Raw genomic sequence first — 23,040 nt, 5'->3', positions numbered from 1 at the left:
GTTTTACCTGGTCCTATTTTTGCTATTTGGACCATACTTTTAAGTGAATTGATCTTACATACATGTTAAGTCTGATTTATCTTCCCACATTTTTAAACACTAAATGAAGCTTCTCACAATTTCTAATTATAAACAAAAGACTGAAAACAATATGGGAAACAAAGTTTAAAAACAAAGAAAAGTTGAGTAAAAGGTGCCTCCTCTATGGCTCATCTCAAAGAAACACTTTTACTCTGAGAGGCAAACATTTCTGATCTACAAGTCTTTCTGTTCTCAATTGCAAAGTATGTGAAAATGTGTACAAAATATATAAAAGCTAAATATCAGAATAGGGCTAACTGAAATCGAAATTGTGTGCTGGTCTAAATATACATTTTCAGCATCTTCCTTTTTAAAAAGTATCTTTATTTCAGATGATATTTAAAAATAACTTACATTTTTAGTGTGCTTTATGGTCAATGACTGTAAAGTTGAAACTCAAATGAGTCAGTTTAAAATGTTTACGTCTTATTTAATTCTATTGAAATTTTCATCACCTAACTACTTTACGTAACCAGGTTATTCATGAGGTAAGTTTCAGCTTAAAAAAAAAAATCAACCACAAAGAACCATTTCAGGAGTACACAAATCATAATGCCAGCTGGGCACAGTGGCTCATGCCTATGATCCCAGCACTTTGGGAGGCCGAGGCGGATGGATCACTTGAGGTCAGGAGTTCAAGACCGGCCTGGCCAACATGGTAAAACCCCATCTTTAGTAAAACCACAAAAATTAGTTTTACTAATTTTTGCCTCCCGGGCATGGTGGCAGGCAGCTGTAATCCCAGCTACTCAGAGGCTGAGGCAGAATTGCTTAAACCCAAGAGGCAGAGGTTGGAGTGAGCGGTGATTGTGCCACTGCACTCTAGCCTGGGTGACAAGTGTGAGACTTCGTCTCAAAAAAATAAAAATAAAATTTAAAAACAAAAAAAATCATAATGCCCACCTCTTATTCAGAGTATACAACTTTATTAACTACTGCGTATGATGTAAAATAAAAGCAAGTACTTTTTGTACTTTTTTTTTGAGACAGTGGCTCACCCTGTTGCCAGACTGGAGTGCAGTATCGTGATCTTGGCTCACTGCAACCTTTGCCTCCCAGGTTTGAGCGGTTCTCCTGCCTCAGCCTCCCAAGTAGCTGGGACTACAGGCGCACGCCACCACGCCCAGCTAATTTTTTGTATTTTTTGTAGAGACGGGATTTCACCATTTTGGCCAGGATGGTCTCAATCTCCTGATCTAGTGATCTTTCTGTGGGGGCCTCCCGATATGCTGGGATTACAGGCGTTAGCCACCACGCCCGGCCCTTTTTGTACTTTCTAATCAAATTATGCTGGGAAATATAGGGCAAAAAAAACTTGGCAAAATTTTTTTGGTAACAAGACAATGCAATAATGAATCTAAATGAAACATAAGACCAGTGTTTACAATTTCTAACTTCTAAACAAACATACAATACACTTATCCAAAACATATTTTAGTTGCAAATTGGATTGACTGATCATAGCCTTATAGCCAGCTAACAGCTTTTTAAAACATATATAGCTAGCTAACAATTCTCTAAAATATGTGTATGTTACACTAAACGATCTCCGCTAAAAATCAATTGTATGTAAATGGGTCTTACTGAAGTAGGACTTTCATGATACCATTAAGTCTTAAAAAGTGTGATAGGGCTGCAACAATGTTATTACTATTAATAAAGGTTACAGAAGAGATTATTGCTGTACTTTTCCTCATAAACACCATCAAACTTTGTTGCAGTTACAGAAAGTACAACTAAGTTACTTTTCCTCTTACTGAATTTCATTGTTTCACGTTTGTAGTTTTTATTCAGCAGAGAATTCTTGAAATCTTTTCTGTAAGAATTCTAAGTATTTAAATGTGTTGCTTCACATTATACTACCATGTTTTGCCCTTCTTGTTTCCCAAATACACAAAAAACATATACATTTTTTCAAAAATGAAATAATATGCCCACATTAAAAAAATAAAGCCTACAAAAAGTTCCAGAGCTAAAAAAGATTATTCACATGGCACAAAGTGATCTCCTACTAGTCCAAAGTTCAAAAACATTTTAATGAAGTTCATTTATATATATTTTGTTTGCTTTTCAATGGAATATTACATTTATTGAGGCAAAATCACATTATTTTTAGTTCTTGGAGTCAACAAGCGTACACAAATGTTTTTCAACACAGTTATTAAAAATAGGAGACCAAGTTGACTGTGCCAAAGAGATACCATTCAGTTGGATTTTGTGGCGTTAACAGAAAGAAAATTAGAGAAGGGGTTTACTTGGTTGGTTTCCATAGCTTGATAGACCAGAAACAAAAAAACTACCACAACAACAAACAGCAAAATTTTTATCCATACGGGAATGGAGCGTCCCTTTTTTGTCTTTTCTGACTTGACATCTGCCAAGGGAACATACTTAGGAACATATTTAGATGAAAAAGACTCCTCCATCCTGAAATCACTGAGTTCTAATGGCCGACCTGCAGCCCCTTTGATTGGTCTGCGGCAACTAGCACTGTTGGGAGTGAAAGGAGGAAGAGAAAAATAATTTTAGATAAAGACATGATTTAGAGAAATAACACAAAATGTCATTGCCACTCCTAATTCCAAGCACATTCTCTGACATAACAGTAGAAAACTGAGACATATAAAGCAGTGAGGTCAGTCAGCCTATTTAAAACTTCTACACATTTTCTATTTTAAAAGTTAGATGGGCCAGGCATGGTGGCTTACGCCTGTAATCACGGCACTTCGAGAGGCCAAGGAGGGCGGATCACCTGAGGTTAGGAGTTCAAGACCAGCCTGGCCAACACAGTGAAACCCTGTCTCTACAGAAATTAGCCTGGCATAATGGCAGGTGCCTGTAATCCCAGCTACTCAGGAGGCTGAGGCAGGAGAATTGCTTGAACCTGGGAGGCAGAGGTTGCAATGAGCTGAGATTGCACCCCTGAACTCCAGTGTGGGCGAGAAAGCAAGACTCCATCTCAAAAAAAAAAAAAAAAAAAAAAATTCAATGCATTCTTTATTAGAAAATAATATTCAAAACATTGATAGTCACTAAACGTGCCTTCTTAAAGGCTCTTCAAAGCTAATGTTTGGGAGTAAAGAGGAAAAACAAAACATAGTTTTGGTTGTGTTTCTTTCAGTTAAAATTTAAGATATACAGGCCAGACATGGTGACTCATGCCTATGATCCCAGCACTTTGGGAGGCCAAGGCAGATCATGAGGTCAGGAGTTCGAGACTAGCCTGGCCAACATGGTGAAACCCCCATCTCTACTGAAAATATAAAAATTAGCTGGCTGTGGTGGGAGAACTGCTTGAACCCGAGAGGTAGAGGTTTCAGTGAGCCAAGATCATGCCACTGCACTCCAGCCTGGGTAACAGAGTAAGACTTCATCCCCAAAACAAAATAAAACAAAACAAAAACCATATATATATATATATATATATGCATATAATATATATTAAATATATATATATATAAATACAGCCTTTTCAATTAGAAAAGAGAAATTTGGGGGAAAAAGTATTTCTTACCAGATTTTTGTTTAGATTTTAAAATATAAATTAAGTAGTAAGTAAATGATTTATTTAAAATGCTTTTACCAAAGTTAATTTTGAAGCTCATTCAACTTTCAAGGATATTTACTGGTGGGCTTAGGGCAATTAAACTGCTCCCCCCAAAAATAGTTCACTTATTTATTTAAGAGTCATGGAGTAGATGGAGTCTCATTATGTTGCCCAGACTGGTCTCAAATTCCTGGGCTCAAGCAATCCACCTGCCTCAGTATCTTGAGTAGCTGGGACTACAGGCATGCACTATTGTACCTGACTCCAAAAGAATAGCTTAATTCTGGGCACAGAGTACATTAACTTTGTGATGACGAATTAAAAATAAAGATTCCCTACTAGAATACACTAGTATTCGTTTCAATGTTTCTGAATACCTAATTCCTGTTGGTGTAGATGCTTCATAGGGGAACATTTCCTTAAGAATATCCCTTTCTACTCTTCTTTCCTCTGTTTTTTCTCCCACCTAATAAGAAACAAACAAACAATCACAAGTTAAAATTTAGTGTAAACGCACAATAATTAAAACATAATTTTAAATAAAAGTTTTAGAGAACAAAATGCCCTTAAACTCTACCATTTGGCAGATTTTACACCTGCCATTTCTAAAGTATTATCTAGGTATCCACATGTTTCCAAGGCTCTCTTCAAGTTTCTTTAATATAAAGATACCTTATATATGTGGTTATTAGGGTGAAAAACTGCCACACATTCAAATAACTGGGGGAAAAAAATTCAGTAACCTAACATGGCAGTGTTAATTCCCTCATTGATTTTCTATGTTTTTCACTATTATGAGTATATTGTTTCTTCATTTAAGAATTCTGTAATACAAGATAAAATTCAGAAGATACTCAATTAACATGAACCTTTAGCAAATTTTATGTTTTTAAACTATAGACTCAATGTGATATGCCCAAATTTTAAAAATATAGAATAATATTTAGCTTGTTTTGCTATGTTTACCTTTATGTCCAGAACAAAATAATAAATGTTTCAGCTCCTTTTGTAAGGATTCATCCAAATTAATATGCACCATGCAGTTAGTACTTTCAAGCTTAATTACACAGGAGTTAACCCATTCCAGCACCACATAAAGTAACCTTAAAGTCTCTTATTTGACTCGTCAACAAAATAAAGTGTAGCCACCCTTACAGCCCAGCAGCACTTTCAAACTTGCATCCATGACCAACAGAACATATTTGTAAGCAGCACACAAATGACCACTCCCTTGAAAACTGGAGCTTAAAAGCGATATAGTAGCAAGAGGATAGTATTAGCATGTCATACTATATTAGTTAATTTCTGTTTTCATAAATAAAAGTGTCCTTAAAATAATAATATATGCATATTTACACACACCACCCAATAAAGAAAACTCTGCTCCCTCCCACTCCAAAAAAAAAAAAAAAAAAAACACAAATATAAATATTTCCTCTTTGAAAGATCAATGATATCATCGATCTAAATTATATTCATTTACTTCAGCTCTTGTCAATGGTTTCTTTGGTGCTCTTCTGGATATGTCTGAGAATTCAGTGATTGGCAGAATAGGAGATGCATGCTTGAAATTTCCAGTCACCCTATTGACAACCTGCCAAGATTCAAATTATTCAGACTCAGAATTATCCAAACATAACACAGACACTTAAAAAGAAAAAGATATTTTATCTCTGTAATATTAGAAATTTTCCCTTAGTAAAGATTTAAGCAACAGCGGCTACAAACACAACTCCGTGCTTCATATACGAAGCCTCATTCTTCAAATATTTTAACAAAAATTATTCTTATACATTCTTGTATATGAATCAGATTTCCGTACACAAATTGGATATTACAGAAAAATTATAAAATTCAGAACTATATGGGGAAAATCAGTTTAAAACTTAAAAAAAAAAAAACATGTAAATTGAGATTTGCCAAAATTTACCACCTCCCCATTTCCAATTAAAGGGTAATTTACAAAGAATACCACTTGTATAGTTTATGAAACATATTTACTAAGGATTCGTTGCTTGAAGCCATTATAGTTTCAGCTATGGGAGTACTCTCTGAAATTACTGCACCATCTATACGAAAATGTTCTGAAGTTTCCACCTGTTAGTTTGAAAACAAAACAAAAACAATAAATATAAAATAATACTAAAACCCTACCAATCTGAAAACCCAATTCCAAGGAATAAGCCTTGCATCACCCTTTTCCTTGGAGTTCTTCTTGACCCTCTTGTAGATTCCCTAGTTAATGCCTGCAGAGGTCCGCCTTTTGAAGATCCACTTGTCCATTCAGTCTCAGTTATTCCAGCTTGAGAATAGCTCTATTCAAGCATCAACACATTAAAAAGTCATATTCTAATATAAAATACTGTAATAAAGGCCATACTGGCACACTGAGAAGCCATAAAATAAAAGCCTCCAAATGCCAGCATTTACAAACAATGCTATGCCCTCAAAATATTCCTAAATGTATTAATTGAACTGATATTTAGGCATCAAAAAACACTTAAGTGGTAAAATACACTAAAGAATCCACCTATATTAGCTCACAAATTATCATAAAAATGATGGGAAAAAAAGTACATCAGCTATCACTGGTTCCCTTTTTGACTCACTGTTTGCTATTTGGCTCTAGAATTGGAGCTACATCTGTCTAAACAAAAAGCAGACTGATCATGACTTAGAAGAAAGTAATCTATTATAATTTCCTTTTAAAACAAAAATACAAACTTTTATAATTGTTGTATGAGGCCCTGGGTTTGTTTCCTGGCATCTCCACAAAAAAAACAAAAAACAAAACAAAAAAAAAACAACTTTTATAATTGTTAGCACAGACTAAACATTATTTTAATAGGGTTAGAATCATTTTAGTAGAATGAGTTTAAATTATAATCCCACATATAGCTTATTTGCACTAAAGAATTCACAGGTGTCAAACTTTTCTTGGAAATAGATAAAAAATTAGGCAGCCACAAAACCCGTGTCACTCTTATAATGAATATGCAAGCCTAATGTCACTTTCAAATCTCAATGCTATCCATATGTCATATTACAGAAAGATAGAAAAGTAATAGCTGTTACCTTTCAGTCCCAGATTAATTTCTTTTTTTTTTTTGAGACAGAGTTTCGCTCTTTTGCCCAGGCTGGAGTGCAGTGGCGCGATCTCGGCTCACAGCAAACTCCGCCTTCTGGTTTCAAGAGATTCTCCTGCCTCAGCCTCCCAAGGAGCTGGGATTACAGGTGCCTGCCACCATGCCTGGCTAATTTTTGTAATTTTAGTAGAGATGGAGTTTCACCATGTTGGCCAGGCTGGTCTTGAACTCCTGACCTCGTGCGATCCGCCTCGCACATCCAATCCCAGAATAAGTTCTGTCTTTCACTGATCATTCCTCATTTAAAAAAATCCAGCAGTTCTTACATACTAATTTAAAACCCATCAGATCAGTTCTTAAATTGTAATGTGCCTATCAATCATTTGAAGCTTTTGTTAAAATGCAGATTCTGATTCCATAGCTCTTGGTTAGGGCCTGAAATTCCACATTTCTAGTAGCAAGGTTTTCAGCTTTGAACCCACCATTACCAGATGATTCTTTTAAATTATTTCAACTAGAGAACATCCATCAATGATTAGTATTATAGAATGTCTCTGTTGTCACTTTTGTTTTCAAGCTAGTATTTAACCTAGATTACTAACTGATAGTTTTATGTCCAAGTCAGCGTCTATGAAATTTAAAGACAGATTTTTAAAAAAACTTTAATCCTGTGGTAAGAGTGGTCATCCAACAAATATGCCTAAATGGCTGGAAGTAATGTTACCAAAAACAAAAATACTATGTAAGTTATAGACATAGTCTCATAAATCATGGTTTTGTATTTATCTATATTTGGAATTGACATTATAAGAGTTTTGAGGCCAGGTGTGGTGGCTCATGCCTGTAATCCCAGCACTGTGTGAAGTTGAGATGGGTGGATCACCTGAGGTCAGGAGTTTGAGACCAGCCTGACCAAAAATACAAAATGACCTGGGAGTGGTGGCGCATGCCTGTAATCCCAGCTGCTCAGGAGGCTGAGGCAGAAGAGTAGCTTGAAGCTGGGAGGCTGTGACCTGAGATCGTGCCATTGTACTCTAGCCTGGGCAGCAGAGCAAGACTGTAACTCAAAAAAAAAAAAAAAAAAAAAAATATATATATATATATATATATGCATATAATATATATTAAATATATATATATATAAATACAGCCTTTTCAATTAGAAAAGAGAAATTTGGGGGAAAAAGTATTTCTTACCAGATTTTTGTTTAGATTTTAAAATATAAATTAAGTAGTAAGTAAATGATTTATTTAAAATGCTTTTACCAAAGTTAATTTTGAAGCTCATTCAACTTTCAAGGATATTTACTGGTGGGCTTAGGGCAATTAAACTGCTCCCCCCAAAAATAGTTCACTTATTTATTTAAGAGTCATGGAGTAGATGGAGTCTCATTATGTTGCCCAGACTGGTCTCAAATTCCTGGGCTCAAGCAATCCACCTGCCTCAGTATCTTGAGTAGCTGGGACTACAGGCATGCACTATTGTACCTGACTCCAAAAGAATAGCTTAATTCTGGGCACAGAGTACATTAACTTTGTGATGACGAATTAAAAATAAAGATTCCCTACTAGAATACACTAGTATTCGTTTCAATGTTTCTGAATACCTAATTCCTGTTGGTGTAGATGCTTCATAGGGGAACATTTCCTTAAGAATATCCCTTTCTACTCTTCTTTCCTCTGTTTTTTCTCCCACCTAATAAGAAACAAACAAACAATCACAAGTTAAAATTTAGTGTAAACGCACAATAATTAAAACATAATTTTAAATAAAAGTTTTAGAGAACAAAATGCCCTTAAACTCTACCATTTGGCAGATTTTACACCTGCCATTTCTAAAGTATTATCTAGGTATCCACATGTTTCCAAGGCTCTCTTCAAGTTTCTTTAATATAAAGATACCTTATATATGTGGTTATTAGGGTGAAAAACTGCCACACATTCAAATAACTGGGGGAAAAAAATTCAGTAACCTAACATGGCAGTGTTAATTCCCTCATTGATTTTCTATGTTTTTCACTATTATGAGTATATTGTTTCTTCATTTAAGAATTCTGTAATACAAGATAAAATTCAGAAGATACTCAATTAACATGAACCTTTAGCAAATTTTATGTTTTTAAACTATAGACTCAATGTGATATGCCCAAATTTTAAAAATATAGAATAATATTTAGCTTGTTTTGCTATGTTTACCTTTATGTCCAGAACAAAATAATAAATGTTTCAGCTCCTTTTGTAAGGATTCATCCAAATTAATATGCACCATGCAGTTAGTACTTTCAAGCTTAATTACACAGGAGTTAACCCATTCCAGCACCACATAAAGTAACCTTAAAGTCTCTTATTTGACTCGTCAACAAAATAAAGTGTAGCCACCCTTACAGCCCAGCAGCACTTTCAAACTTGCATCCATGACCAACAGAACATATTTGTAAGCAGCACACAAATGACCACTCCCTTGAAAACTGGAGCTTAAAAGCGATATAGTAGCAAGAGGATAGTATTAGCATGTCATACTATATTAGTTAATTTCTGTTTTCATAAATAAAAGTGTCCTTAAAATAATAATATATGCATATTTACACACACCACCCAATAAAGAAAACTCTGCTCCCTCCCACTCCAAAAAAAAAAAAAAAAAAAANAAAAAAAAAAAAAAAAAGAGAGAGAGAGAAGAGTTTTCAGTCACAATCTGAATCTCTGGATTCCTTATCAATTAGGAAATATTTGTTGAATGCAAATTACTCCCAAAGAGAAATTTGTAAACAAATTACAGACATACATAGAGTAAGTGCTTTTTGTTTTTTTTTGAGACGGAGTTTCACTCTTGTTACCCAGGCTGGAGTGCAATGGCACAATCACAGCTCACTGTAACCTCCAAAGTCCAAGTTCAAGTGATTCTCCCGCCTCAGCCTCCTGAGTAGCTGGGATTACAGGCACTAGCCACCACGCCTGGTTGATTTTTTGTATTTTTAGTAGAGACAGGGTTTCGCCATGTTGCTCAGGCTGGTCTTGAATTCCTGACCTTAGGTGATCCACCCACTCGGTCTCTCAAAGTGCTGGGATTGAGGGTGTGAGCTATTGCACCTGGCCAGAGTAAATTCTTTTTAATAGTCCAATTTCTACATATTTGAAAGGATAGTTTTATAATTTGAGATTCTCAATCCTGTGGCACAGTATCATCAAGGAAAGCTTAAAAAAAAAAAAAAAATCAAATGCCCCAACCCTACCATAACCAATTAAATCAGAATCTCTTCTAGAAGGGCCTGGGCATAGATAATTTCTAAAGCTCCTGAGATAATTAAAATCCACCTTAATCTAAAGAATCCACTATCAATTTAAGTAAAACATGACCAACGTGGTTACTCATACTAAATTTAAACAACGACAACAAAAAAACAGCCTCGTATTCCTCCATTAAAGAACAGTACTTTCAGATACTGCTGGTGGGGATGAGAAATGCTTCAACTCATATGCAGAGGAATGTAATGGTGAAATTACCTAGCAATTTTACTTGTAGACATCCCCAAGATAAATTGGCAAAAAATATGCAATGACACATGTAAAATGCTGCTCATGGTTCTTCCTGGCATTATTCATAACAAGACAGCTGAAAAAAACTCAAATATTCACCAAATGGAAAGTGTTTAAATTACAGTACATCCATAAAATGCAACACATAAAATGCAGTTGTCCAAAGCAATGAGGAAGATGGCTACATTCTGATATGGAGTAATATCTAGGATATGTGTTTAGGTTAAGAACAGAAAAATAAAGGTACAAAGCAGGCTGCCTTTTATGTAAGGGGAAAGCATATATAAAATCTATATATTTACTTATATTTTCAAAAACAAAAATAGAAACCAAAACTTAATAAAAATGGTTAACTATAGATGGAAGGGAAAAGGATAGAAGGTGGAATTCTGATTCTACCTTACTTTGCCTACATAGAACTACACACATACTCTCAGCACAATAAAAAATTAATGAAAGAAAATGCAATCCTAATATCACAGAACCAAAAAACCTAACTACATATTAAGTTGGTGGCCGTATGACACAAAGAAAAAAATCCTTTCAAGTGAATTTAAGCACAGTAGTTAGACTTTACATTCTAGTGGGATATGTCCTGAAGACAAGGAAAACAAAATCCCAAATTGCATTTAACAACCTTATTGTTAGTAGTAATACTATATTATTTAGAAACACATATATGTTGTGATACTTACATAAGTAACAATATCATTTGAAGAACCAAGATATTCAGCATAAGAGAAAAAAGATATAAGTATAACACCCAAAATTAACCTGTATTTGTAAATTTGAAATATCACCATGAATTAGTGATTTACCTAGCACTACCTAAAAAAGACCCAGAAACAATGACAACGAGTAGGAATGAACAGGACAGCATCCAAATTGTTACCTCCATATAGTATTTTCTATTAAAAGGATCAGGGTTCCTTGGAAACATGGCTGACTCCAGGTATGATACAGGAAGTATACAAGAGCCTAGACATCTTAGCGTTCAAGAAAACAAGAAACTATCAAAGATAAATGGCGGAGGGAATTAAAAAATACAGGAACCAACTTAGTAATTCCTAATGGCTAGAGATGGCACGATGTGAACATGAAAAAAGAATAATGACCACAACTGATCATAAATTCAATACATAAAAAAACTAGAGTATTCAAAAAAAAAAATTGGCCAGGCACAGTGGCACATGCCCTTAACCCCAGCACTTTGGGAGGCCAAGGTAAGAGTATCCCTTGAGCCTAGGAGTTTCAGACCAGTCTTGCCAACACAGCAAAAGCTCTCTACAAAAAATACAACATTTAGCTAGGTATGGTGGTGTGTGCCTACAGTCCTAGCTACTTGGAAGACTGAGGCAAGAAGATCCCTTGGGCTCAAGGTTGAGGATACAGCAAGCCAAGATCATGCCACTGCACTCTAGCCTGGACAAGAGCACCTGACACACACAATTTTTTTTATTGATCATCTTTTGAAGTGACATCAATAATTTAATTTGAAAACTGACAAAAGGGAAAAGCATTTCTCCTAGTTCTCTTGTATGAATTTATTTCAAGGAAACTATGAAGTTCATAAGGAAAAATTCTTTCTAGAGGAATCTCAGTAAAAGAATGAGAAAAATCAACATTTTTTTGATTGAGGGAGACTTCATCTCAAAAAAAAACGTAATTAAAGCTTACTTTTACTTACAAAATAGACCTAGGCAATAATCAATGGCTGTTAGAACCACTAAATGAAAGGGCAATGTGGAGCTTTATAATGGATGGATTAGACTTTCGACATCTAAACCAATTCTAATTTTGGCATAATCAAAAAGACGCTCTATACCTACTGAAACAATGTAATAGGAAGGCCACAGCATCATTTATTAAGCATTCTTGTGAAAGAAACTGAACGTGGATCTGTATAACCCTCTGGATCTGTGCCATCCAACATGGTAGGCCACTAGCCACATGTGGCCATTTAAATAAAAATTAAAACTTAAGTTTCTCAGCCACACTAGCCACCATTCAAGTAGTCAACAGCTAGTGGCTACTGTAATGGACAGCACAGATACAAAACATTTCTATCACAGAAAGGTCTACTGCATAGCTCACTACAGGTCTAACCCACTCTACGGAAATGAAGCACAGAGAAAAGCAAATTAAATGACATAAAGAAGCAATGTGCCAAATCCAGAATGTTGGGAAATTCTCTAACGACCTAGTTTTAACGACCTAGTTTCTTCACCAAATAAATGGAGGGAAGAGGAACAGTTACGGTGTTAAGAGTTACAGACTTGAGAGATTAAAACAACTAAAAATCAAACATGGTATGTGGATCCTGATTTGAACAACATAATCATAAATGACACATTTATGAAACTAGAGAAATTTGAACATGAATTATATATGAATAATTTTATTAGGTGTGATATTGACAGTCACTGGAAGAGCACTTTCAGAGATATATGCTAAAATACTGACTTTTTAATGTGTGAAACAGTATGTCAGAGATTAATATATTCCAGGAAAAAGCAAAACAAAATAATCAAAAGCAATTTAAGATAGGGCACGGTGGCTCATGCCTATAATCTTAGCACTTTGGGAAGCCAAGGCACATGAATCATTTGAGGTCAGGAGTTTTTGAGATCAGCTTGGCCAACGTGGTGAAACCCCATCTCTAATAAAAATACAAAAACTAGCCAGATGTGGTGGCGCATGCCTGCAATCCGAGCTAAGTGGAGGCTGAGGCAGGAGAATTGCTTAAACCTGGGAGGCAGAGGTTCCAAGTGAGCTGAGATCTCACCATTGTTCTCTAGCCTGGGCAACAGAGGGAGACTCCATCTCAAAAAAAAAAAAAAAAAAGTAATTAAAGCTGGAGGGTGTAAGGTGATGAAACAAAACTGGTGAAACACTGACAACTGTGGCACAGCTGTAACTGGAGGGTCATTAACTCTTCCCTCCACTCTTCTACATGTTTAAAATTTTCTGCATTAAAGCCACTGTCTAATTCTGCCTGTCATCTAAACCAACACTCATGTGACTATTTATTCTGCCCCTCAGTTTAGATTCCCCCAACTCAATTATCCCTTAGACCATCTTTATTTTATTTATTTATTTACTTATTTTTGAGATGGAGTTTTAGCTTGTCACACAGACTGGAGTACTGTGGGGCTATCTTGGCTCACTGTAAGCTCCACCTCCTAGGTTCAAGCGATTCTTCTGCCTCAGCCTCCCAAGTAGCTGGGATTACAGGCACCTGCCATGTTGGGCAGGCTGGTCTTGAACTCCTGACCTCAGGTGATCCGCCCATCTAGGCCTCCCAAAGTGTTGGGACTACAGGCGTGAGCCATGCGCCCGGCTTAGACCATCTTTAATACCTAAACCATCTTTAACACCATGCCCCCTCCCCTTCTTTTAACCTATTATATGATCAGTCACATACTCTTGCTAGCACCATATCATCTTGCCTTCAAACTCTGGACTAAAATTTTCCATGCTTGTCTATTTCAGTGTCCTTCACCAGATTTTCCTAAGTGCTCTTGTTCTGTTATTTCCTTATTCTTCAACATGCTCCTGAAGCTCTTTGTTAGGACTACTACATAAAAGGGCAGTAAACTATGTATTCCAGCATTTGGTTCTATGTTAAACAAAATCTTCATTCATTCAGTGCTCTGTACCTTCTTGTCACCAAGCTCATTTCCAAAAAATCATTCTGAAATTCAACTTATCAACTACAGCAAATGAAGGGAGAGATTTGGCTTAAGGAGTCAAGAATTCCTCTAAGGATTTGATTTTAAAATGGCAAACAGGCTGGGTGCGGTGGCTCACACCTGTAATCCTAGCACTCTGGGAAGCTGAGGCAGATGGATCACCTGAGGTCAGAAGTTCAAGACTAGCCTGGTCAACATGGTGACCATTTCTACTAAAAATACAAAGATCAGCTGAGCGTGGTGGCATGTGCCTGTAATCCCAGCTACTGGGGAGGCTAAGACAGGAGAATCACTTGCAGAGGGAAGGGGGAGGATGTGGTGGACGGAGGTTGCAGTGAGCAGGTATCACACCACTGTACTACAGCCTGGGTGACAAGAGAGCAAAACTCTGTCTCAGAAAGTAAAAAAAAGACAAACAGGAGATAGAAAAGATAAATAACCAACTAGGCAGATCTTTGAGCTAGATATAGTAGGGGTAAATGACTCTAGGAATAGCTGTCTTATAAAGCATCAGCCAAATTAACACTGGGTTAGTCAACAACTGGTTCTCTGTTCATTTACACCTATGCTTATTTTTTCCTTAGTTTCTCACATTTTACTTTTGAAAAATTGAATTGCCTCTCCCACAATAAAAAAGGTAAATTTTCATCTGAAATAAGGGAAGAAAACTGTGGTCTTAGGACCTGACTAGCTTCAGAGTTTAGGGAAGAATCACAGAAGACAAGACAGGCAAACATAAAATCAAAGTGAGAAATCTAGAGACGAAGACACAAATATAATACCTTTCCACTGCCTTTTAAAAAAACTGTGTCAAAAGTGCCTAGATATTTCCACCTTTTAAAATATTTCTTTCAAAACGCAGTATAATGCCTTTGAATTATGCTTAGCACAGACTCACAGATGAGACATTTATTAAAAACTTGCTTTTGCTGTAATCAAAGGCTACACTACTGACAAAACTCACAAAGTTTAGATTTCTAATATCATTTAACAGAATTAAGTTTATTTAGCGTGCTGGAATCTGGGTGTCAACCCTTAAAGGCTAAAACACAGATTAATGTTGTCAGGAGATTATTTATACTTGTACACGATGATCATAAAACTAAAGATACCTGGTTGAGCTCAACTCTTCTTTGCTTGAGTGTTACTGGAGTCCTTGCTCTGCCCTTTAGTGGTTCTCTCTTCTCAAGCTTGAGCTCTATTTTAGAGTCTGGAAATAACATTGGAGAAACCATTACTCTCTGAAACACACAATAAACGATGATGTATTCCTAATATTAATCTGGAACCCTGGTTTTAGGCACATTAAAAGGCAAAAAACAAGTCTACTGGTAATACCTCACTAGTCAAAATTGTCTAACTGCAATTTGTCTTGAAAACTTTTCCATTATTTATCCCATTTTTTGCTTATCTCCCTCTTTCACCTGACGACCATTTCTTCCTATTTCTCCTTTCCTTTTTCTGGGACTAATAGTTTTGAACATGAAGTGAATTCAAAATGCTCCCACAAAATCTTTTCACTAAAAACAATTTAGATGTGGAAAAAGGCCATTTAAAACACATAGTTGTTACCATTGTTTTGTTCATACAGTATACTACTACTGTACAGCAAAGGATGGCTTACTAAATTAAAAATTGGAACATGGAAGGGAAATTTTAAAAATGAAACAAAAAAACCCTCATATAGCACTAAGCTTTTCCAATAAATAACTGCCATAACATTAGTAAGTACAGTATAAAAGGTTTTTTGATGTAGTTACAAAAAACCTAGATACAACTGAGGTAAAGGAATCTTGTTCACAGAAAAGTATAAACAATCACAAATCACTTCTCATCCCATTCCATATAACAAAAATAACATTTCTTAGAAGAAAATATATTATTTGACTTGTCACCATGATAGTTATTAACCTAACAACCCAGGAATATGTATTTTTTAATAGGCTTCAATATTCCATTCTCCTAGTCTTAAATTTATCATTTGAAGATCTAGATTTTGAAAAGACTGATTTTAGTTAACATCCTTTTGTAGCATTTATCATAGTATAGCAAAATTAGTAAGTCAGCTGTTACTTCTAAAACATCTACCAAAAATTTAAGTTAGATTACTATCCTATCAAAGAGACAGAAAGGAATCAATTCTAAAATTTTACATGAGCTTTATAAACTTGTGCTAAAAAGTGGTCAAGGCAGCTATGTGTCTTGCTAACCTTCCAGTATTAATACTAGTTAGTCCAGAATCTATTTAATACTTGCAAGTTTCCCCAAAAAGGAACAGTGATTTTTACTGTTTGTTTCAACAGTTCAATCTTTATTTAGGACTAAGACTTCAAGTCCATCTCCCAACACTTCTATTAATGGATCTATCAAATCTCTGTTTGGTACAACCCCCAGCAATATAAAATCCATTTTATGCTTTGTTAACTCAGAATCTAAGAATTAGAAACCACAAAGTAAAAAGAGCCATTAGTAGTGGAATAGAAACTGATTAAACAAAGAAGGTATCTGGTTACAGATAAATTCCTCTTATAAATTTAGATTCCAACAGCCAATAAAAACATGGGTCCTCAAACAGAAGAAAAACCATACAATAATCAGAATATTTTCGATTATACTACTGAAATGTCAAAGTGAGTTTCAATGATGAAATGAAAAAGGGGTGTTCATATGCAAATGTTTAACTTGTTGCAACTCCAAGAATAAAGCACACATAACAACATTTCTGGAGACCACACAACACTGTTCAAATTTAACAACTTTATTGAATTTGCAGAAGCATTCTACAGTAATACATTTAAGAAAATCACATAGCACTCAGTAGGTACATGTATACATGTACATTTCAGAAGACAACAAATAAAATTACTCTCACAAAGCTGCAAAGATGGACACGTATAATCTAAGAATGTGGTAATGGCCAGAGGGAGTACCCAAGAGACCATATTTTGTTATACTTAAGGCTACTATTTTCCACAATACCTCTACAGTTAGACTATTATCTTACAATCATAGAAATGAAAAGATAATACACTGCTTTATACAGATACACGGATACTGGAATATAATATTTCTTATGGCTTAAAAAAATTAAATTTGCTTTTAGATTTTGTATTGTTAAACTTAACTTCCACAAAATACAATGCATTGTGAAAGCAAAGTATTATTAGTATTTTTTTTAAAAGCCCCATTATCTGACAAAATAGATGGTGAATATGCACTATCCCAGGATATCTACTACTATCCAAAGTAGTGTTTCTCAACGTGTGGTCCATGGATTGGTACTGGTCCATGAATTGATTGTTATCAGTTAATGAAAAGATAACTGACCTAAAAAGTATCTCTAGTTTTAAATTCTTCTGCATGCTTATCTTGCCTGTGGATCAGTAACGGTTGTGGACTGGCATTTTGAGTTGCATTGATCTAGACTATATGAATGATGTTGCACACATGAGTAAATAACAAACAAAATATGAGCAAAAATATAGGTAAGTTTTAGAAAGTGAAAAGATACTGAGATAAAAGTATCAAAAACAAAATCACTGTTCTGAATGTGTAACAAATGTTTAATTCTGTCCTAGGTATAAAGCAGGATGCATATTATGCTATTAAATGGTAAAGACTCCTTATAGCCTAATTAGAATTCTCTTTTTTTGGAGAATTGTAAAAGCATAAGTAAAACAGGAAATAGAAAACCATTTAGAGACTAATATGTGATCTAGAAAGCTTTAAATCGTATAGCAGCCTTCCTATCTATCCAAATCTGTGAAAAAGAAAAGTAGTTCTACACAGGCAATTACTTTTATATTGTAATTTAATGGGTAGAAGCTTAACATTTTGCAATTACCCTGATCTGGAAACTAAAACCACCTTAATGGAAAAGAAAATGATGGCATAAAGTACCTGAAATTCATAGAAAAGCTTCTGGGTTACCCATATCAAAGATCAGATGTCTTTTTGTCTTAATTTTATTAGCGCTTATTTCCACGTTTTTTAATTACTTTGTATACCTCTCCTCCAAATAATGTTCCACCTTTAAAGGGAGTAGCAGCCAGCTTATTCTTAGAAGCTAAATTAATTTTGCAATCCTTAAGCCAGAGGTATCGACGACCTACAGTGGAATTTCCCATGGTATGGGCAGCCATCTTCACCTCATCAAATGCAGCTTCACAAATATATGAGGCTGCATCATATGTTTTGCTCAGAATCCCAAGTGCTTGGTGTGTACAACTAGGATCTGAGCTAAGAATCTGTGCAGCTTGACTAATGTCTGCCTGCATAGCCTTAGCTACAAAGGCAGTGTGGGTTGCAATCTGCAATGCTGATGCTGCAGCTTCATATGCTCTACAGAGTGCTAAGTCGAACTGTTTATCACAAGACTCAGTGGAGGCTGCTTGAATACCTGCTGGTGGAGTGGTTTCAGAAATAAACCCTAGGATTTCATCATCTACTTTTGGAACTGATAATATCCGTGTTGCCTCCCTAGATGAAACTGGATATTTGCATGCCAGTGAAGGCAGCTGCCTATCAACTTGCTGCCATTCTTCTTCAATTACTTTTAAAATAGATTCATGGAAGGGAAAAGAGAGTTCTGAGGCATCTATTTTATCATGCTGTGATTGCTTACACATTTCTAGACCTAAAGTAGTGAGTGAATGAGAGACAACAGTTTTGGCAGAAGAAGACATCAGTTCAGATCCAGGTACGTTCTGAAATGCCACAAAGGAACCTGAATCCCTTTCGTCCACTGACTTCTCACTCAGTCTAGGGACTTTTCGTGGAGGAGACTGGAATTCAGTTTCTTGAAACTTAGACTGATCAATTCTCTTCTGTATGTTTTCTACATCCAGTTGGGGTGTAGATTTAGAAGTCCCAGGCAAACTACCTACCCCATCCTGGACCAACAGAGAATTGACATAATCTCTGATTGCCTGAGCAAGTGGTGGAGAAATTAGTTGTGAGCTCTCAGACTCTTCTAGTGCTTTCCTTTTACTGGAGAGAATCAACTGATCTGAAATATGGGACCTCTCAGGACATAATGATTGAATTCCACTTTTCTGTCTACCGCATATATTTTCTACTATGTCTTTATAGTAAGCAGTGGTCGTTTCTTTAACCAGTGAAGGAGAAGCTGCAGCAGAGACCAATATGGCAGTGTGTTCAGGCTGAGAAGATGACGAAGAACTTTTCTCTAAACACCTATCATGGCTAGACTTGGATGAAATGATCAAATTCCCTTCAGAGGCTAACTTCTGCAACTGTCCCCTGCCAGGCAAGTTTGTGGCAACAAGAGGCTCCCTAGGTAGGTCTCGCTTAGAAGTATGCACTTTCTTAGCTGCCTGTAGTTCAGTACTGCCCAAAGGAGGACGGGTGGAGATTTCAGGAAAAGAAATACCCTGAAAAAATCCACCACCAGAGGGAGTAGTTCCAAGTTCAGAAAAAGGAACAAAATCCCTAGTGGACTTCACTTTCTTGTGTTCTTTCTTCTTTCCTGTAGAGGCAAAAGAGGCAGGAAGTTTAAGCATTACCTGTGTTTGAGCTCATTTTATTCTTTGCCTCTTTGCTAAAAATAGTGCTGTCAAAGGAAAAGACTATAATTTCATATTCTGAATAACTAAGCTGGCAGATATGCCCTGATAGACAATGCTTATGGAGATATAAACAATTTGGGTCAAAATAATCACAAGACATATGAATTAAAAGTTTACAAAAATCAAGCTGTACTTTTAATTTTTTTTTTTGAGACAGTTTTACTCTTGTTGCCTAGGCTGGAATGCAGTGGTGCAATCTTGGCTCACTGCAACTTCCAACTCCCAGGTTCAAGCTATTCTCTTGCCTCAGCCTCCCAAGTAGCTGGGATTGCAGGCATGCGCCCCCGTGCCTAGCTGATTTTTGTATTTTTAGTAGAGACGGTGTTTCACCATGTTGGCCAGGCTGGTCTCAAACTCCTGAACTCAGGTAATCCACTGGTCTCTGCGTCCCAAAGTCCTGGGATTACAGGCATGAGCCACCGAGCCAGGTCACTTATAATTTTTAAAGAACACTTATTTAATGTACCACAAAAATATTTAAACAGCATGATCAAATTTTAAGATACCATAGTCTACTAAGAATATGGTCAAAATATTTGCTCTGAAGTTGCCTTGAGGTCAGATTAACAAAAACTCTACGTAATTTAAATGTCTATCAATAGAGACCAGAGAAAACATGCCATATTTAAATGCTACCACTATGTATTAAATTATGAGGAATAAACAAAGAGATATAATTAATAGAATTAGATTTTAAAAATATGAACAAAGTAAGGAAAAGCAAGTGGTAAGATTTGGCATATTGTTTATATACACTTTTATTCTTAAAGTACTAAATAATAGCATGTATTAGATAAATGTGTATGTAAAAAATAAAAACAAACTGGAAAGATAGGCATCGAATTAATAACAGTAGTTACTTCTGTGGAGGCAATAGGTACAAGTAAGTACAAGAAACTTTGCCTCTACTTGCAATATTTTATTCTCTCAGCAAAATGAAAAAAAAAAAAAAAAGAAAGAAAAATGAGATTTGAAGCAAAAAAGATAAGCTAACTGGCAATTTCAGGTGATGGAAAATTAGAAATTTGTACTATGTTGTTTCTTAGACTTCTCAATAAAAAGTATTTAAATCAAATTACTTACAGAATTATTCTAATGAATAAAAATTGTATATCTTGTCAATATTGTTTTAAATTTTACCTTCTTCATGGTCACTGTATTTTATGCGAAAAAATTACATACATTTGATTAAATCATTTACAATTTTACCTTCTTCATTGTCACTGTATCTGTCAGAATCATTACTTCCATTCTGCCTTGTACTTTCTGCTGAAGAAGAAACTGTTGGCAGAGGAGTAGAAGACCTTGATTCTGTTCCTTGTTCCCTCAGTTTCAAAAGCTTCTTCTCATATAGCTTCCTGGTTGTTCCTGAATTAAAGCAAACCTTGCTTTAGTACTTGTATTGTCTCATTTAGGGTGCAGCTCAGACAGTATCTTCGGCAACATTTTATTTTCACCTTTTCTTTTTCTAAACTCAAATTCTTAAAAACACTATATAATGTGGCCAGACACAGTGGCTCATGACTGTAATCCCAGCACTTTGAAGGCTGACGCAGGTGTATCACTTGAGGTCAGGAGTTCGAGACCAGCCTGGCCAACATGGTGAAACTGCATCTCTACTAAAAATGCAAAAATTAGCCAGGTGTCATGGCACACACCTGTAATCCCAGCTACTTGGGAGGCTGAGACAGGAGAATTACTTGAACCTACTGGCAGAAGTTGGAGTGAGCCAAGATTGCACCACTGAACTCCAGCCTGGATGAGGGAGTGAGACACTGTCTCAAAAAAAAAAAAAAAAAAAAAAGGCTGAAAAGGCTGGGCCCAGTGGATTACCTGAGGCCACAAGTTCGAGACTAGCCTGACCAACGCGGTAAAACCCCATCTCTACTAAAAATACAGAAAATTAGCGAGGCCTGGTGGTGGGCGCCTGTAATCCCAGCTACTCAGGAGGCTGAGGCAGGAGAGTTGCTCCAGGAGGCAGAGGTTGCAGTGAGCTGAGACTGCACCACTGCATTACTACAGCCTGGGCAACAAGAGCGAAACTCCATCTCCCAAAAAAAAAACAAAAACAAACAAAAAAAAACACACAAAACACAAACACGTATATAATGAACTCTTTTCTACAATAGATGTTTTTCTGAGAAACGACATTTCTTTTAATAGCGTGCAATACATAGATTAACATAGGCCTTACTGTAGACGACCTACTAAAGAGCCATATATGATTATTTTTGACTAAAGTCTTAAACTTGTATATTTTCTCCATTACTATGTAATAGTACTTACCAACGTAGCAAGATCACATATAAGCAGATTGTACATCTATGAAGAATAACTATGATTAAACTTCCATAACTCTAAGATATTAATATGCCTGTAATTGGCCATTTAGTTATAGGGAAAAGTTCTATAAATCACATTTAAATATACAACTTTGCAGTTAAAAATGACCTTTCATGGAAAACACATATCACAAAGCAAAACTGATTACCAATTCTTAACAGATGTCAACAGCAATGACAGTTTAAAACCAAAATAGATTTTGTTTTACCCTAGCTGTGTATCTTTCCTTAACTTCTGAAGGATGAGCAAAATAACATTGAGTATTTTTTTAGAAGTAATATGTGTCCAGAAATGTCATATAAGTAGCCTTATAATGAACAGGTGATATATCAACATGTAATTTAATGCATGCTGATATTATAAACACACATTTTTCAGTCTCCCTTTTGGAATTTCTTTTTTTTTTTTTTGAGACAGGGTCTAGCTGTTTCCCAAGCTGCAAGGCAGTGACGCAATCATAGCTAACTGCAACCTTGAACTTGTGGGCTTAAGCAATCCTCCCACCTCTACCTCCTGAGTAGGTGGGACTACAAGTATGCACCACCATGCCTGGCTAATTTTTTTTTTTTTTTTGATAGAGACGAGGATTCACTATGTTTCCCGGGCTGCTCTTCAACTCCTGAGCTCAAGCAATTCCACTGCCTTGGCCTCCCAAAGTGCTGGGATTATAGGCATGAGCTACCATGCCCAGGCCTTTTAGAATTTTAAATTAAAAAATGTTAAGAGTATGATATATCTGTTGATAACTAACTGTATATAAATAGGCTTATTATCATTTGGAAGCAGTGTATACATTAAAACAAAACATTCTAAATCTTTATTTGCAACTACACCTATAGCAAAACCTACCAAATCTCTAGTGTTCACAATTTTATGTAACTTAGAATATCAAGACCAGATGCAGTGGCTCATGCCAAAAACCTAGGATTTAGGGAGACCTAGGTAGGAGGACTGCTTGAGCCTAGGAGTTTAAGACCAACCTGGGCAATATGGTGACACCCTATCCCTATAAAAAATACAAAAATTATTCAGGTGAGGCCGGGTGCGGTGGCTCAAGCCTGTAATCCCAGCACTTTGGGAGGCCGAGGCGGGTGGATCACGAGGTCAAGAGATTGAGACCATCCTGGTCAACATGGTGAAACCCCGTCTCTACTAAAAATACAAAA

At 35.9% G+C, this 23,040-nt stretch overlaps 1 protein-coding gene across 4 annotated transcripts in view; it reads right to left on the bottom strand.

The window, feature by feature from the left end:
* Positions 1-1,358: 1,358 nt before the first annotated feature.
* The window catches only part of TMPO (thymopoietin), a 34,691-nt gene continuing 13,009 nt past the window's right edge, over positions 1,359-23,040 (bottom strand). Inside the window, exons 3-9 of one of the 4 annotated variants that reach the window (XM_017516370.2) lie at positions 20,741-20,899; positions 15,056-15,153; positions 5,824-5,943; positions 5,630-5,725; positions 5,112-5,222; positions 4,006-4,094; positions 2,099-2,571 (exon numbers count right to left, since the gene is read on the bottom strand). In XM_017516370.2, coding sequence (XP_017371859.1) covers positions 2,286-2,571; positions 4,006-4,094; positions 5,112-5,222; positions 5,630-5,725; positions 5,824-5,943; positions 15,056-15,153; positions 20,741-20,899 — 959 coding nt within the window. In that variant the 3' untranslated portion in view covers positions 2,099-2,285. Of the gene's footprint in view, positions 2,572-4,005; positions 4,095-5,111; positions 5,223-5,629; positions 5,726-5,823; positions 5,944-8,321; positions 8,411-15,055; positions 15,154-16,685; positions 19,432-20,740; positions 20,900-23,040 lie in introns of those variants that run through there. The other 3 variants (XM_017516380.2, XM_017516383.2, XM_017516367.2) reach the window with 3 other exon arrangements.

The sequence above is a fragment of the Cebus imitator genome, unplaced genomic scaffold (genome assembly GCF_001604975.1).
Source record: "Cebus imitator isolate Cc_AM_T3 unplaced genomic scaffold, Cebus_imitator-1.0 Scaffold18, whole genome shotgun sequence".
NCBI lineage: Eukaryota > Metazoa > Chordata > Mammalia > Primates > Cebidae > Cebus > Cebus imitator.
Note: the sequence above shows the minus strand (reverse complement) of the source record. Positions and strands in the feature narration are given on the sequence as shown.